Below are 15,526 nucleotides of genomic sequence, written 5' to 3'. Positions count from 1 at the left end.
GGTTCCTTCTATATAAATTCTATAATTGTAAACAGTTATGAAATAAAAATAATGTTAAGCATTTACATTTTTGTAAGATTTTGTTTCTGTAATTTTTCAGGGGCAGAAGAGTGTAGAAGAAATAGAGAACCTTTAATATGTCCCCTTTGTAGATCTAAGTGGAGATCTCATGATTTCTACAGGTAATAATTTTGAAATGATACGGATATGTTTAATTTTTTAAAATTTCTCAAAGTGTGGTTTAAGTCTTAATTTTTTTAAAGCAAGTTTTGTTATTTTTCATTTTAGCCACGAGTTGTCAAGTCCTGTGGATTCCCCTTCTTCCCTCAGAGCTGCACAGCAGCAAACCGTACAGCAGCAGCCTTTGGCTGGATCACGAAGGAATCAAGAGAGCAATTTTAACCTTACTCATTATGGAACTCAGCAAATCCCTCCTGCTTACAAAGATTTAGCTGAGCCATGGATTCAGGTAAGTAGTTCTTTGTTTTTCATTTCTCAAAGAAATATTTATAGATCAATTAATGTATTTGTCTCCTTCCCTCAGTTGTTTATAATTTAAAAAAACACTTTTACTTGCCTCCATCATGACCTTTATTCCACTGGAAATTTTAATGTTACTTTTGGTATTAATACTATACTGCTTATTGTACAGCTTCAACTTCAAAACTTCTTGTGGTTTCACTTCACATATCTAGAAACATCTCTTCCTGAACTAACGGACATACGGGGTTATTCAAGGATAGAAGGATAGAAACCAGAACCCTTCAATGCTAACTTTTCCCAATGTTTAATCCCCGTGCCTGCCAAGAATTTTTATCATGTTTATTATTTGCTGCCATTTAAAATTAATTTCTCTTTTCATATCCTAATGGCATACAATGGGTGCTTAATAATTGCAGAGGAGATGAATAAGAAAAAAATATGTGATGGTTACCTTGAGTTCATCATTTTTATTTGTAAGAACAGTTTCCCATCCCTTTACCATCTCTTCTGATTGAATGTTTTTTCATCCTAAGTAGGGCTTTTTTGTCAGTTGGTTTGTAATGATTTTCTTGGTTGTTGAATGCTCAGTCTATTATTTTTTAAATGTAGGATCTAAAACCAGACGGGTCTCCAGTAGACAATAATAAAGTAAAATAATTATTTTCAATAATCTGTTAAATTCTGTTGAATTAAATTTGTGAACAGGTGCATTAACACATTGAGCTTATATATCATTAGGATTTGTTACATATTTCTTTTGTGACCATTACAGTCCTGCAGCTTTGGAATTCTCTTAGCATATTAGCAACCCATTTATGAATCTAATAAAATCTGCAAAAATATTAAACACATTCTTGTACCTAGTTCATTAATGAAATTTAATGAACTATTAATGAACATAGGCCCTCACCTGCCCTTTCATGACCCATCAAAGAACTCTCAAGTTGATTCTGAGCTGTTAGAGTTCATTCTTTCAAGCATATGGTCTAGTTTGTTTTGCCTAAGCTTTAGGTCAGACTAGGCTCTACATTCCTAGCTTTTTATTAAGCATGTTAGGTAAGACAGTTAAAACATAGGTAGTGGGACACTACTTAACAGTACCAGAAGCTCACTATATTCTAGTTGGTTCATTCTCCCATAATATCCCTTTATAACAAAACATATGTAAATAAGTATGTTATGATCTGTTTTTCCAAAAATTGTGTTTATTCATCTTTAATATTTAGACATTTTTCACATAATGAATTATCTTAGGTATTAAGCTTACTTTTAGCTAATTGGCCCATAATGTCAAGACCATTCACCCTTTCCTCACTGTAGGGACTCTGGCTTTTGGGGCATGGTATTGACGACGATAACAGCATATACTATAATTCTACGTCTACAATTATCCTTTGCTTACTCGAACACAAGCATTTTTTCTTCAGTTGTTTGATTTGTCCACTCCGTTCGTTTTACAGTCCTACCTGTTTTGTCTAGTTTTTTAAACCTTTTTATACAGACAAAAACCAATTAAATGTGTTTTGCTTATTGCTCTTGTCTGTAAGAGAAATACTCTATATCTCTTGAAACCTTCTCCTGGTGCTTTTTTTGATTTGTTTTTTGTTTGTTTGTTTGTTTTCTTAATCTTGCTCCAGTTTTTCTCTTTAAACTACCTTAATATGAATACAGAGTTGAGGTTTTCACAGTTTTTTGGCGTTTTGGTAAGCATGTGGGACAGTAGAGGCATAGAATGTATGTATAGCCATCTAGTGACTTAATGGAGCTTATTATTAATTTTACCTGAGCTAATAAATATTAATGACTTTGGATAATTACCAGTTAAACTTCAGTATAAAATTCTTCCTTATGATGCTTAAGTGGCTGGATATATTTGAAGTTGTGAAGGATGGTAAAGATTTCAGAAATGTCCAGTTTTTATGCAGTAATCAAAAATGATGCTAAACTCAAAATACTCTGGGTCCATAAGCTTTTCTTTACATTGAATTCATCGTGTGTGTTTGATACAGGTGTTTGGAATGGAACTCGTTGGCTGCTTATTTTCTAGAAACTGGAATGTGAGAGAGATGGCCCTCAGGCGTCTTTCCCATGATGTCAGTGGGGCCCTGCTGTTGGCAAATGGGGAGAGCACTGGAAATTCTGGGGGCAGCAGTGGAAGCAGCCCGAGTGGGGGAGCCACCAGTGGGTCTTCCCAGACCAGTATCTCAGGAGATGTGGTGGAGGCATGCTGCAGCGTTCTGTCAATGGTCTGTGCTGACCCTGTCTACAAAGTGTACGTTGCTGCTTTAGTAAGTAGCTTTATTCCATAATCATATCATTATGGGTTTGGGGTTTTTTGATGGTTCGTAGATAGTGTTTTAAGATACAATAAAGCTACTTTACCTAATTTTGGAAAATCCAAATTTTATTTTTATTCCATAATTCCAGGAAATTACAGCTTTTCTTTTGTTAATTTGAATTTTACTGATTCTTATGATGTCCAAGGTTTCTTATATAACTGTTTTACTTTTTAGTTTCATTGTTTTAAAGGCTTTGCAGGGGTATCCAAGGGAGAGAATATAGTCATGGTTTCTTAGTTTCTGTTTCTGTTTGGGCCAGTAAAGCTCCTTCCTCATCCTCCTTTTCCACTTACCACTGGAGACAGACTAAAAACCATGGCTTCAGGCTGCTAAAGCCTAAAACAAAACAAAACAGAACAACAACAAATAGGGTGAGCTAGACAAGCTTGCTAATTTTTAAAGATTTTTTTAATGTCTTGCTGTTCATATCTGTACATTTTTCTGAGCAGATACCTTATACATGACCAAATTAAAAATGCTTTTTGGGATGGCAGAGTCATCAACGTTATTCTGATTTTTTAAAAAACTTATCAGATATTAAGGAAGATATGTTTTTAATAAACATTTTGATTGATTTTTAATAAACATTGTCATGTGGAGATTCAAAAGCCTTTTCAAAGAAAAGGGTTCCATGACATAGATCATTGAGTTGTTTTCCAGTTTAACCTGTTAAAAGTTCTTTCATGGGTGGAATAGAGTGACAAGGAGGTAATTTAGGAGACTAACTGGACTTTCTCCATTCTGCGTATATGTCTCTTTAGGGCTTCTCAGCCTCAGTACTATTAACATTTGTTAGATAATTATTTGTTGGAGGGTGGGGGGAGGGCCAGGGATGTTGTCATGTGTGTACTGTGGCAGCATCCCTGGCCTCTACCCATTAGATACCAGGAGCAAACCCACCCCCACCCGATCATGCCCCCAGTTATGACAACCAAGAATGTCTCCAGGCATTGCCAAATGTCTCCAGTGGTCAAAACTGCCCCCAATTCAGAATCACTACTTTAATTCTTATCTAGTCTGTTTTTAAAATTCATGAGCAGTCTGTAGGCTTCCTCCCTCAGTCTTTTTCTAATGCATCCTCTACCGATTGGGCCTAATGAATCTTCTTGACAGGTAATACAGCATGACAGTTACGAACATGGGTTTGGAGTCACAATTGAGTGATCTCATAATTTATCATTCCAACCACAATGCTTGCATAATGTGCTGGTTAAAGTTGGACTAGCCTAGGCAATCTGAACACATGATCAAGATCATAGAGACAGACCTGGATTCAAATTCTGGTTCTCCCTTTTACTAGCACGATGGCTTTACGAAGGTTACTTAACCTCTCTTAAATAAACTTCAGTTTTCTCACCCATAAAATAATGAAAATACCTCTTAGATTTGAAATTAGATTATGTAGAAACTTTCAACCATATGCCTGGCACATTGTAAGAACATTTAATATTATGTAATAGTTATCATTATTTCTTAAACACAACTTGGATTATCCCCCAAATCATTTAGAAACCTTTAGAGGTTTCTGTTTCTTTGACATTCCTAAAGCATATTCTGTGGAAGTTTGGCAGGGTTGTGAAAAGTTCCCTGAAGAAAGAATCCCGTATTCAGTTAAGATTGGTGAACACTGGATTACACAAGGATAACTAGGTCTGTTGACTGAAAGGCTTCTAGGATCCTTCAGTAAGCTAATGTACATTGTGAACCTAAAGGATCAAAGGATAGAATGCATTGTTTCCCAGAGTTATTTTGCTACACCCTGTTTTTTCATGTAGCATCTGGAGGGACCAGCATACTATAGAATAAAGACCAATTGGCCCAATATTTTGCCTCTTACTTAGTATTTTCCAACACAAACCTTCAGGCATACTTGACTAAATAAAATCCTCTTTTTGCTAGTTCCTTTTCTGCAAAGCCTTTGCTGTGTTACTCTTTTTGTACACACCGTAACTGCCTTACTGTTGTGGTTGTTTCTTCTTAAGTTCAGACTGTTTCCCAACTAGCTTATGAGTTCCTAGAGCACAAAGATTGTATAAAGGATACCAGGCTCCATGGAGGCAGAAATGGCTCCTGCTGTTAAGGCTCACCCTTTCCCTTTCTCTTATCTCCCCTTCCTCTGTCTCTTCCTTTTTTTCCTCTCCCTCCCTCTGCATAATTTTTTTTTTTTTTTTTTTTGCTGAATCATTTGAGAGTTTTTTGCAGCATCATGACACTTAAATATGTGTCTCTTAAAACCAAATACATAATTCCATTTATTCTTCCATATACAGTCAGCACATTAACATTAATCACAATACTGTTTTGTACTATAAAGTTCATACTCAAATCTCTTCAGTTGCCCAACAGTGCCCTTCATAGCTGAACTGCAGACTTTATTCAGATTTCACCAGTTTTTCTGCTGTTGTCTTTTTTCTGTTCCAGGATCCAATCCAGGATCCCACAGTGCATTTAGTCACCATGTCCCCTTAATGTCTTCTCATCCATGACAGTTCCTCAGCCTTTCCTGGTTTTTAATGACCTTGACAGATACTTTCAAAGTTTACTGGCCAGTTATTTTGTAGAATATCCCTCAATTTGGGTTTATCTGATGTTTTCTCATGATTAGATGGAAGTTATGTATTTTTCACAAGAATGCCACAGAGGTGACAGGCCTTTCTTAGTGCATCATATCAGTGGGTACATATGCCCATGGCTTTTATTATTGGTGATGCTGTCAGTTAAGGTAATGTCTACCAAGTTTCCCTGCTGTAAAGTTAATATTCCTAAATATCTTGTGAGAGTTACTTTGAGATTATGCAAATACCCTATTTCACCTCAAAATTTTGTCCACTGATTTTAAAAGCATTTGTGGATCTTGCCTATAGCAGTTATTACTACACCATTAAAAATGGTGCTCTCTTGGGCACAGGGAGGGGAGCATCACACACTGGAGTCTGTCGGGGGTCGGGAGATAGGGGAGGGATAGCATTACGAGAAATACCTAATGTAGATGACGGGTCGATGGATGCAGCAAACCACCATGGCATGTGTGTACCTATGTAACAAACCTGCACGTTCTGCACATGTACCCCACAACTAAAGTATAATTTTAAAAATGGTGTTCTAGTGGTGATTTTCTATTTTCCTCATTCCTTCTACATTAATTAATTGGAATTATTCTATAAAGAAGAGCTTCTCCGTTTATATACCTATTCAATTTTTAATTTGTATTGGTGTAGGCTCCTGGGTATTCATTTTGTTCTGTGGGTTGCAACCCAATACTACCATCATTTGTTTTGTTGCTCTAATTATTCCAGCCTTGACCATTGAATGGAGCTCTTTCAGGTTGGCGCCTGTTCTCATTTTCTTTTTTAAAATAATTTTTTTTAACTTTTCATCTTGAAATGAATTCAGACTTTTAAAAATTGCAGAGAAAAGAGTTCAGAAAATTCCTTCCTGCCCCATTCATTTATTGTTAGTTAGTTGTATTATTACAGAAGCATGGAATTCTTATTTTATTCTATGGGTTATAATCCATTCCTGTCTACTTATTTTGTTGCTCAAATTGTCTCAAATTAGGCCATTATCTCTGATGCTTTTTAAGTGTACATAAACTGACCTTCAGATTTTTTTCCTTAGAAAACATTGAGAGCCATGCTGGTATATACTCCTTGCCACAGTTTAGCGGAAAGAATCAAACTTCAGAGACTTCTCCAGCCAGTTGTAGACACCATCCTAGTCAAATGTGCAGATGCCAATAGGTAAGGCTTTATTGATGAACCACTTCAAACCCTCTTGTCTTAAAAGTGCCTCGCAGCAAGCCTCACACCTAGTGTGAATATCTGATACATTTTATTAAATGAGTCTTTGAACATTGTCTTTTAATGTGAGATTTAAAATGAAAATGCAGCACTTAAAGCTCTTAAGGACTGGCGGGAAGAACTACTGGCAAGTAAAAGCCAGGCAAACAAACTGCATGGATCTCCACATTATTGTATTGTGATTTACTCTCTTTAGTAACATTCATAATCTGAAGACCAGTCGATAAGAACAGTAGTTGACATTTATATCTATAAGTTATAATCTCATATTAGAGTATGGGTTACACAGAATAGGAACCAGTAAGATCATTACACCTGCATATGCCTTATTATCAGGATAAAAAATTAACAAATCCATCTCATTTTCAGTGTAGTGGAATTTTACTCTACTTATGACAGTTTTGTCAAAAAATTTTTAGATTTTATATATTCCTGCAATATCCTTAAAAATTGACAGGGAACAAGAATAACCCTAACTGGAAAGAAAAATATGAAGTAGAGAATTGAGGTACAATGACAGTAAAGATGAGTACAAGCCATGCTTTTTTCAGACCAATGGTTCTCTTTTATTTTCCCCTTCCATAAAATAGGAGGAAAAGATCAATTTTCATTTAATAATCACAGCTACTGTGAACAGTTATTTGGTAGTTCCTATTTCTTTCTATCCCAGCAGATCTTGGTTAGCAAGAAGTGTTGAATCTCCCTTCTGTTGCCTCTTCCATTTCACCCATTTAGAGTTCTCTCAGTACAACCTTTCTCTTCCTCTGCAAGTCATAATGACTTAGTTTGCACAGGATCTCAAAAATTAGGTACCTACCTTTAACGAATTTCTCATATCATGAAGTCTGTCTTTTGCCTCTATTGTTTTCTCTATAGATTGAAAATATTGGATGTTTCCTTGTTGCTTAGAGAAAACATTGTATATCTGTAAAATATTGCAAATTAACAAGTAATTTGCAAAATGCATAGGAAAAATGTTATTTTTAAATATTAGAATAGGTATATTTCTGAGAATTCAGTGTTCTCATGGTATTTGTTATGCTGCTCACTTTTTGAAACTCTAAACTTAGGTTGTTTACCTGGTCACCTGAATGACTGAACATAAGAAATACTGTAGAGAGATTTTATAATATTCAGACCTCATTTTGGCTATGTAAGGAAATGGAGGGTTTTTGGATAGGAAGGTTTTGTTTTTAATTCAAGAGCTTCTTAGTGAAAGTTCAGAAATCAAAATATCAAGGTCCTTGTTTTTTCTTTTAACAAAATATAAGACTTTTATCTGATTTGGTATTTAAATCAATACTTGCAAAGAGCCATTGTTGAAAATTCTGTGCTTAACATAGGGGATATGTTAAATTTACGAAATTAGACCTAATAAATGAATATTACTACTTATGGTGACATTGTTAATGTGATTTTAGTGGTGGAAAAGTAAACACTCCTGAAAACATTATTTCTCCACTTTTTCACAAGGCATTACATTACTCCTCTAATATTGTATAGTATTTTAGCCAAGATCCAGGATTGATGTTGCTTTTCCTTTGCTTTTAGCCGCACAAGTCAGCTGTCCATATCAACACTGTTGGAACTGTGCAAAGGCCAAGCAGGAGAGTTGGCAGTTGGCAGAGAAATACTAAAAGCTGGTAATAACTTTTCACTTAAAATGAATATAGCATATTTTATCATGTTCCTGAGCAGCCTTGTCTAATCTCATAATCTCTCATGAGGCAGTTTACAGGATTTTGAAGTAATTTTATAAATTGATTCACTGCGTTACAGTTAGAAATGTGAATTACTCTGAGAGAGAAATTCTTTAAAATAGTTCAGAATATTTTTGTTGGCCTTACACCATTTAATCATGTCTTGTTTTAGATTTTAATATCACTATTTTTTAATCATATATTTTTACTTTCCTTTTTGTAGGATCCATTGGTATTGGTGGTGTTGATTATGTCTTAAATTGTATTCTTGGAAACCAAACTGAATCAAACAATTGGCAAGAACTTCTTGGCCGCCTTTGTCTTATAGATAGACTGTTGTTGGAATTTCCTGCTGAATTTTATCCTCATATTGTCAGTACTGATGTTTCACAAGCTGAGCCTGTTGAAATCAGGTAATTTTTCTTCTGAAAATGTATTACTTGTATCTTCCTACCCTCCCTACACCCTCCTCAAGAATGACACATTTTAGATTTTTGAAAGACTCAGAAAATACAGAGCATGAATAGGTTGCTGATACCTTAATATTTGATTGACATATGAAAACCCAAAGTCTGGGCTCTTTAATTAAAAATTTATAGATACTTTATGCTGAAATGGTTTTTGAAGTATACATGCTGTAAATTACTACCATTTTTTAAGTTTCCATGTATTTTTCAGTAATTGGAACTTATATGGTAATGAATGTTTTTTTCTTTCAGGTATAAGAAGCTGCTGTCCCTCTTAACCTTTGCTTTGCAGTCCATTGATAATTCCCACTCAATGGTTGGCAAACTTTCCAGAAGGATCTACTTGAGTTCTGCAAGAATGGTTACTACAGTACCCCATGTGTTTTCAAAACTGTTAGAAATGCTGAGTGTTTCCAGTTCCACTCACTTCACCAGGATGCGTCGCCGTTTGATGGCTATTGCAGATGAGGTGGAAATTGCCGAAGCCATCCAGTTGGGTGTAGAAGACACTTTGGATGGTCAACAGGACAGCTTCTTGCAGGCATCTGTTCCCAACAACTATCTGGAAACCACAGAGAACAGTTCCCCTGAGTGCACAATCCATTTAGAGAAAACTGGAAAAGGATTATGTGCTACAAAATTGAGTGCCAGTTCAGAGGACATTTCTGAGAGACTGGCCAGCATTTCAGTAGGACCTTCTAGTTCAACAACAACAACAACAGAGCAACCAAAGCCAATGGTTCAAACAAAAGGCAGACCCCACAGTCAGTGTTTGAACTCCTCTCCTTTATCTCATCATTCCCAATTAATGTTTCCAGCCTTGTCAACCCCTTCTTCTTCTACCCCATCTGTACCAGCTGGCACTGCAACAGATGTCTCTAAGCATAGACTTCAGGGATTCATTCCCTGCAGAATACCTTCTGCATCTCCTCAAACACAGCGCAAGTTTTCTCTACAATTCCACAGAAACTGTCCTGAAAACAAAGACTCAGATAAACTTTCCCCAGTCTTTACTCAGTCAAGACCCTTGCCCTCCAGTAACATACACAGGCCAAAGCCATCTCGACCTACCCCAGGTAATACAAGTAAACAGGGAGATCCCTCAAAAAATAGCATGACACTTGATCTGAACAGTAGTTCCAAATGTGATGACAGCTTTGGCTGTAGCAGCAATAGTAGTAATGCTGTTATACCCAGTGACGAGACAGTGTTCACCCCAGTAGAGGAGAAATGCAGATTAGATGTCAATACAGAGCTCAACTCCAGTATTGAGGACCTTCTTGAGGCATCTATGCCTTCAAGTGATACAACAGTAACTTTTAAGTCAGAAGTTGCTGTCCTGTCTCCTGAAAAGGCTGAAAATGATGATACCTACAAAGATGATGTGAATCATAATCAAAAGTGCAAAGAGAAGATGGAAGCTGAAGAAGAAGAAGCTTTAGCAATTGCCATGGCAATGTCAGCGTCTCAGGATGCCCTCCCCATAGTTCCTCAGCTGCAGGTTGAAAATGGAGAAGATATCATCATTATTCAACAGGATGTAAGTATAGATTCTTTAAGAGGTTAGAAAACTTCCTTGGGGCTGGGCACAGTGACTCATACCTGGAATTCCAGCACTTGGGGAGGCTGAGGCCGAAGGATTGCTTGAGCACAGGAGTTCGAAACTAGCCTGGTCAACAAAGCAAGACCCTGTCTCTACAAAAAATTTTAAAAATTAGCCAGGCATGATAGTGTACACCTGGGGTCCCAGCTACTCAGGAAGCTGAGGTGGGGAGGGTCACTTGAACCTGGGAGTTTGAGGCTACAGTGAGCTGTGATTACACCATTGCACTCTAGCCTGAATGACAGAGCAAGACACTGTCTCACAGAGAGCTTCCTTGGACCATACTAAAATAAACCCAATTCAGAAATGCTGCTTCTAACATTCAGAAGCAGAGTTTTCCACATAAAATTATTACTTATACAACAATAATGTTTGTACTGTTTAAACAGCAATAATTCTTGCCTATGGGCATTTCCGGTTAATTGTATAATGGTGATTACTTTTGCATTTGCTGTCGGTCACAAATACCTTCCATTCAGAGGTCACATTTATAGGTGGTTTGGGAAGCCAGACTGAATAAGAATAATATCTTGCAGACTAATTTCACAAAATCTTACTCCTTTAACAGTAAAAAGATTGCTTTCGTTTAATATGTAGACACCAGAGACTCTACCAGGACATACCAAAGCAAAACAACCGTATAGAGAAGACACTGAATGGCTGAAAGGTCAACAGATAGGCCTTGGAGCATTTTCTTCTTGTTATCAGGCTCAAGATGTGGGAACTGGAACTTTAATGGCTGTTAAACAGGTAAATATCTAGTGAACATATAAATGAAATGACTCAAATCACAAAATGAAGCATGTTCAGTAAAAAGAATAAAGGATATGTCCACGTGTGTGTACTTTAGTTCTTTAAACTTTGAGAAACTTACGTTTTCAAAGTAGATGTTTCTAAAGCACCAGAAACATCATGAATTCTGTTATTGTTAAAAGTTGAGGCCACGCGTGGTGGCTTACACCTGTAATCCCAGCACTTTGGGAGGCCGAGGTGGTTGGATCATTTGAGGCCAGGAGTTCAAGACCAGCCTGGCCAGCATGGTGAAACCCTACCTCTACTAAAAATACAAAAATTGGCCAGGCAGGGTGGTAGGCACCTGTAGTCGCAGCTACTCAGGAGGCTGAGACAGAAGAATTGCTTGAACTCAGGAGGTAGAGGTTGCAGTGAGCCGAGATCGCACCACTGTACTCCAGCCTGAGCAACAGAGCAAGACTGTCTCAAAAATAAATAAATAAAAGTTGAAGTATGATTATTGTAAGACTACAATATCAAGATGGGCCTTACAAAGGTTTTTTTGGTTTTGCTTTTTGTAGGTAGTAGAGGTGGTTTTCAGGTACTTCTTTCAACAGTGTACTTGTGCGGTGCCATCTTGGGGTTTCAGTGGTTTACTTTTTATTATAACGAGCATACTTAATCAGCATAGGAAAATTATTAAACTTTCATTTTTAAATCATGTTGATTCTTCTCCCATATTTGGGCTTTTCTCATCTTTACTCTGAGACTATTGGAATATTGACTATATCCCAATATTTTTGTCATTTTTCTGATGTTTACTGCTGCTTAAGCTAGATTCTTAGTGTTTAAAAGAGTTTGACTTGGGTTTGTTTAAAGTACATTGCATCCATAAGCATAAATGCCATCTGTTGCTAATAAAATGCTAGTTTGCATTTGTTCATTTTAGATCAGATTGCTAGTGAAAATATGCAAAACTTTGTGAATGTGTTTATTTGAAACAGGTGACTTATGTCAGAAACACATCTTCTGAGCAAGAAGAAGTAGTAGAAGCACTAAGAGAAGAGATAAGAATGATGAGCCATCTGAATCATCCAAACATCATTAGGATGTTGGGAGCCACGTGTGAGAAGAGCAATTACAATCTCTTCATTGAATGGATGGCAGGTATGTTAATGTTTTAAATTACAAAATAGTAGTACGTGGATTTAACTTTCTGCAATTTAGGAAAAACCGGTTTAATTAAAATTTATTTCTATCAAATAGTTTGGGTTTCTAAAAACAAATCACCCCAATATATTAGTATGAACCACAAATACTTCGTTTTGTATTTAATTTACTATAAATGAAATATTGACTACCTCTACCTTTTAAATTTTTCCAGTGTGTTTTTAAATGATTGTGTAGCATTGTTGTTTTTAATACTTGATATGTATAAGATATGTATATTTCCAGGTAGCCATGATAAATTGGACAGATGAGGAAGTGTTTTAACATAACAGTATACAAACAAAATTAACATATAACTTGAAAACTTACTACAAGTAAACTAGCACTGAAGCATAAAGTTGAACCTTGTCATCTGCTGAAATAAATGAAGACTGAGTTTTATTTTGTATTATACAATGTATACAATAAAATTAATGACCTGATGTGATGAACAGATTGTTTGGTTTAACTTCTTAGATTTGTGTGTGTATTTAAGAGTGCATTTCTCTTTACCAGTCAGTTCTTAAGTACGTTATCTGTTGTTGGTCTTAATAAAGATTTACACTACAGTAGATAGGTTGACTACTATAAACACTTTTAAAAGGGGCTAAATTTGAGACATGTTCCAGGTCAGAGCTAGTAAATGGTAGAATATGACGCCTAACTCTGGGTTTTCTGTTCCTCCTCCCATTCTTTCCACCTTTTACTACATAATATGTTAACATTGTTTACTTTAGTCATTAATAAAGTTGTTTTGTGTATTTTGAGAAGACAGAGAATTGAATTGTACATTTCAGAAATAGTTTAATCCGAAATTGTTAACTTTTACAGCTTTCTGAAATCTTGACTCTCCAATAAACTGGTTCCCTGTGGGTTCTGTGAAAATGTCTCCTAATTAGTAGGTTTTTGAGATGATACAGGAATATGTTAGTTTTGAAATGTTTTTCTTCTGTTTCAGATGTGAGTGTGAGTTCATGCAGTGAAAACTTTAGAAACCAAAGTGTAATAAATACTTTTAATTCTGTCTTAAGTTTATGATAATTATTTCTATTGTCTTATAGGGGGATCGGTGGCTCATTTGCTGAGTAAATATGGAGCCTTCAAAGAATCAGTAGTTATTAACTACACTGAACAGTTACTCCGTGGCCTTTCGTATCTCCATGAAAACCAAATCATTCACAGAGATGTCAAAGGTGAGAATTCTTCTAATTATTATCTAGTGACAATAAAAAAATTAATTTTAAAATTTGGGGCCAGGCACAGTGGCTCACACCTGTAATCCCAGTACTTTGGGAGGTGAAGGCAGGTGGATCACTTGAGGTCAGGAGCTCGAGACCAGCCAGGCCAACATGGTGAAACCCCGTCTCTACTAAAAATACAAAAATTAACAGGGTAAGGTGGTGCATGCCTGTAATCCTGGCTATTTGGGAGGCTGAGACAGGAGAATTGCTTGAACCCGGAAGGCAGAGGTTGAAGTGAGCTGAGATCACACCACTGCACTCTAGCCTGGGTGACAGAGTGAGACTCTGTCTCAAAGAAGAAAAAAAAATGGACCTTTGTTGATAGTTTCTAACAGTGGGATTTTTTTCTCTGAGTAATTCAGAATATTAGAACTGAAATGAGCCTTAGGGATCATTTAATCTGCCTTCCTCGTTTAATAGAAAAGTACATTGAATACAAGAGAGGCTGTGCCTTTTCTACAGTTTTATTGCTAGTTAATGGCAGAAAGTATACAACACAGGTCTCCAGATTCCCTGTCTTGGCCTCATGATACGCTGACTCCCAGAAAGTTCCTTTTCCTGGTTTTATTTAGAATAATTGGGATATTGGGATATCATCAACTTCTTTTAAGAAAAATTGCTTCAAATCCTTTGTAGGTCCCATTATTTTTCTTATCCTTTTCTTTTTTTTGGAGACAGGTTCTCTGTCACTCAGGCTGGAGTGTAGTGTTGCAAACTTGGCACACTGTAACTCATTTCCTGGGCTCAAGTGATCCTCCCACCTCAGCCTCCCAAGTAGCTAGGACAACAGGTGTGCACCACCATGCCTGGCTAATTTTTTATATTTTTTGTAGAGATGGGGTTTTGCCATGTTGCCCCCAGGCTGGTCTTGAACTCCTGGGCTCAAGCGACCCGCTTGCCTCAGCCTCCCACAGTGCTGAGATTACAGGCGTCAGCCACTGTACCTGGCCTCAGTTTATTTTTCTCAAGAGCAAATTTTGTTTTCTGTCATTATTCTTTTTAGCTAGTATTTGACATAATGTGTTGAAGTAATTTTATAACTTTTTAAATTAAGCTCTAATTATGAATTTAGCGTACGCTAGAGAGAGCTGTGTGCCTTTAGCAAGAATGAAGTGAAAGGAAAAGAGAATAAGTGTTTGCACCTCTGACATGTAGTTCACTTCTTTCTTTTATCATTGTCCTAGTTCATTAGTATTGTACTGGGCTTTTATCTGTCCTTATTTTTGTTTTTAACATACAAGGTCATTTGCTGTGTTTGTTGACAGGTGCCAATTTGCTAATTGACAGCACTGGTCAGAGACTAAGAATTGCAGATTTTGGAGCTGCAGCCAGGTTGGCATCAAAAGGAACTGGTGCAGGAGAGTTTCAGGGACAATTACTGGGGACAATTGCATTTATGGCACCTGAGGTGAGAAGCATCTTTGAGTGTGATGACAGAAAATATTTTGGAATTCTGTGTAACAGCATTATACTAAATTATCTTGCAGTGGTATCCAGTATGTACTTACCAACTAGAAGTCCATGGCCCTTAAAATACGGTTTTAATAATATCTTTCAGACCCTTATTCTCGACCTTTCTTTGCCTTGGCAATATTCAAAAAATAGGTTTTAATAGATTTGCTTAACGGCTGTTACTAATAAAGAATTTTGGGGTAATTTATAGCAGTTGTTTTGTAATAAACTCAAAGTGCACATAACAAATTTTTAAAAATATTCTCTCTCTATTCTAAAAGGAGATGAGCATACAGAGGCAGGTCCTGTCTGTAGTGGAAGGAGTTTAAGCATTGTTCTTCTGACTCAGCTTCTTCTGTCGTGTTCATAATTCTTCATGTTCATATGTAGTAATGATCTGTTGTCCTCTTGCCACATAGTTTGCTAAGAGCAAAATTCTGTGATGGGACTCTGCTTCAGAATCTCACAATTCTCCAAAATATTTTTGTGCTACCTGGAAA

General features: G+C 36.5%; 1 protein-coding gene across 1 annotated transcript in view; it reads left to right on the top strand.

Annotated features, from left to right (window-relative positions):
• The window catches only part of MAP3K1 (mitogen-activated protein kinase kinase kinase 1), an 80,614-nt gene that overhangs the window by 56,988 nt on the left and 8,100 nt on the right, over window positions 1-15,526 (top strand). Inside the window, exons 8-18 of the mRNA XM_034960082.3 lie at window positions 101-182; window positions 289-469; window positions 2,493-2,771; window positions 6,441-6,562; window positions 8,174-8,265; window positions 8,546-8,735; window positions 9,042-10,329; window positions 10,990-11,142; window positions 12,129-12,291; window positions 13,395-13,526; window positions 14,840-14,982. Of these exons, the coding sequence (XP_034815973.2) occupies window positions 101-182; window positions 289-469; window positions 2,493-2,771; window positions 6,441-6,562; window positions 8,174-8,265; window positions 8,546-8,735; window positions 9,042-10,329; window positions 10,990-11,142; window positions 12,129-12,291; window positions 13,395-13,526; window positions 14,840-14,982 (2,825 nt within the window). The remainder of the gene's footprint in view (window positions 1-100; window positions 183-288; window positions 470-2,492; window positions 2,772-6,440; window positions 6,563-8,173; window positions 8,266-8,545; window positions 8,736-9,041; window positions 10,330-10,989; window positions 11,143-12,128; window positions 12,292-13,394; window positions 13,527-14,839; window positions 14,983-15,526) is intronic.

This window comes from Pan paniscus, chromosome 4 (assembly GCF_029289425.2).
Source record: "Pan paniscus chromosome 4, NHGRI_mPanPan1-v2.0_pri, whole genome shotgun sequence".
NCBI classification, from domain to species: Eukaryota; Metazoa; Chordata; class Mammalia; order Primates; family Hominidae; genus Pan; species Pan paniscus.
This window is presented reverse-complemented; position numbering and strand designations above follow the sequence as displayed.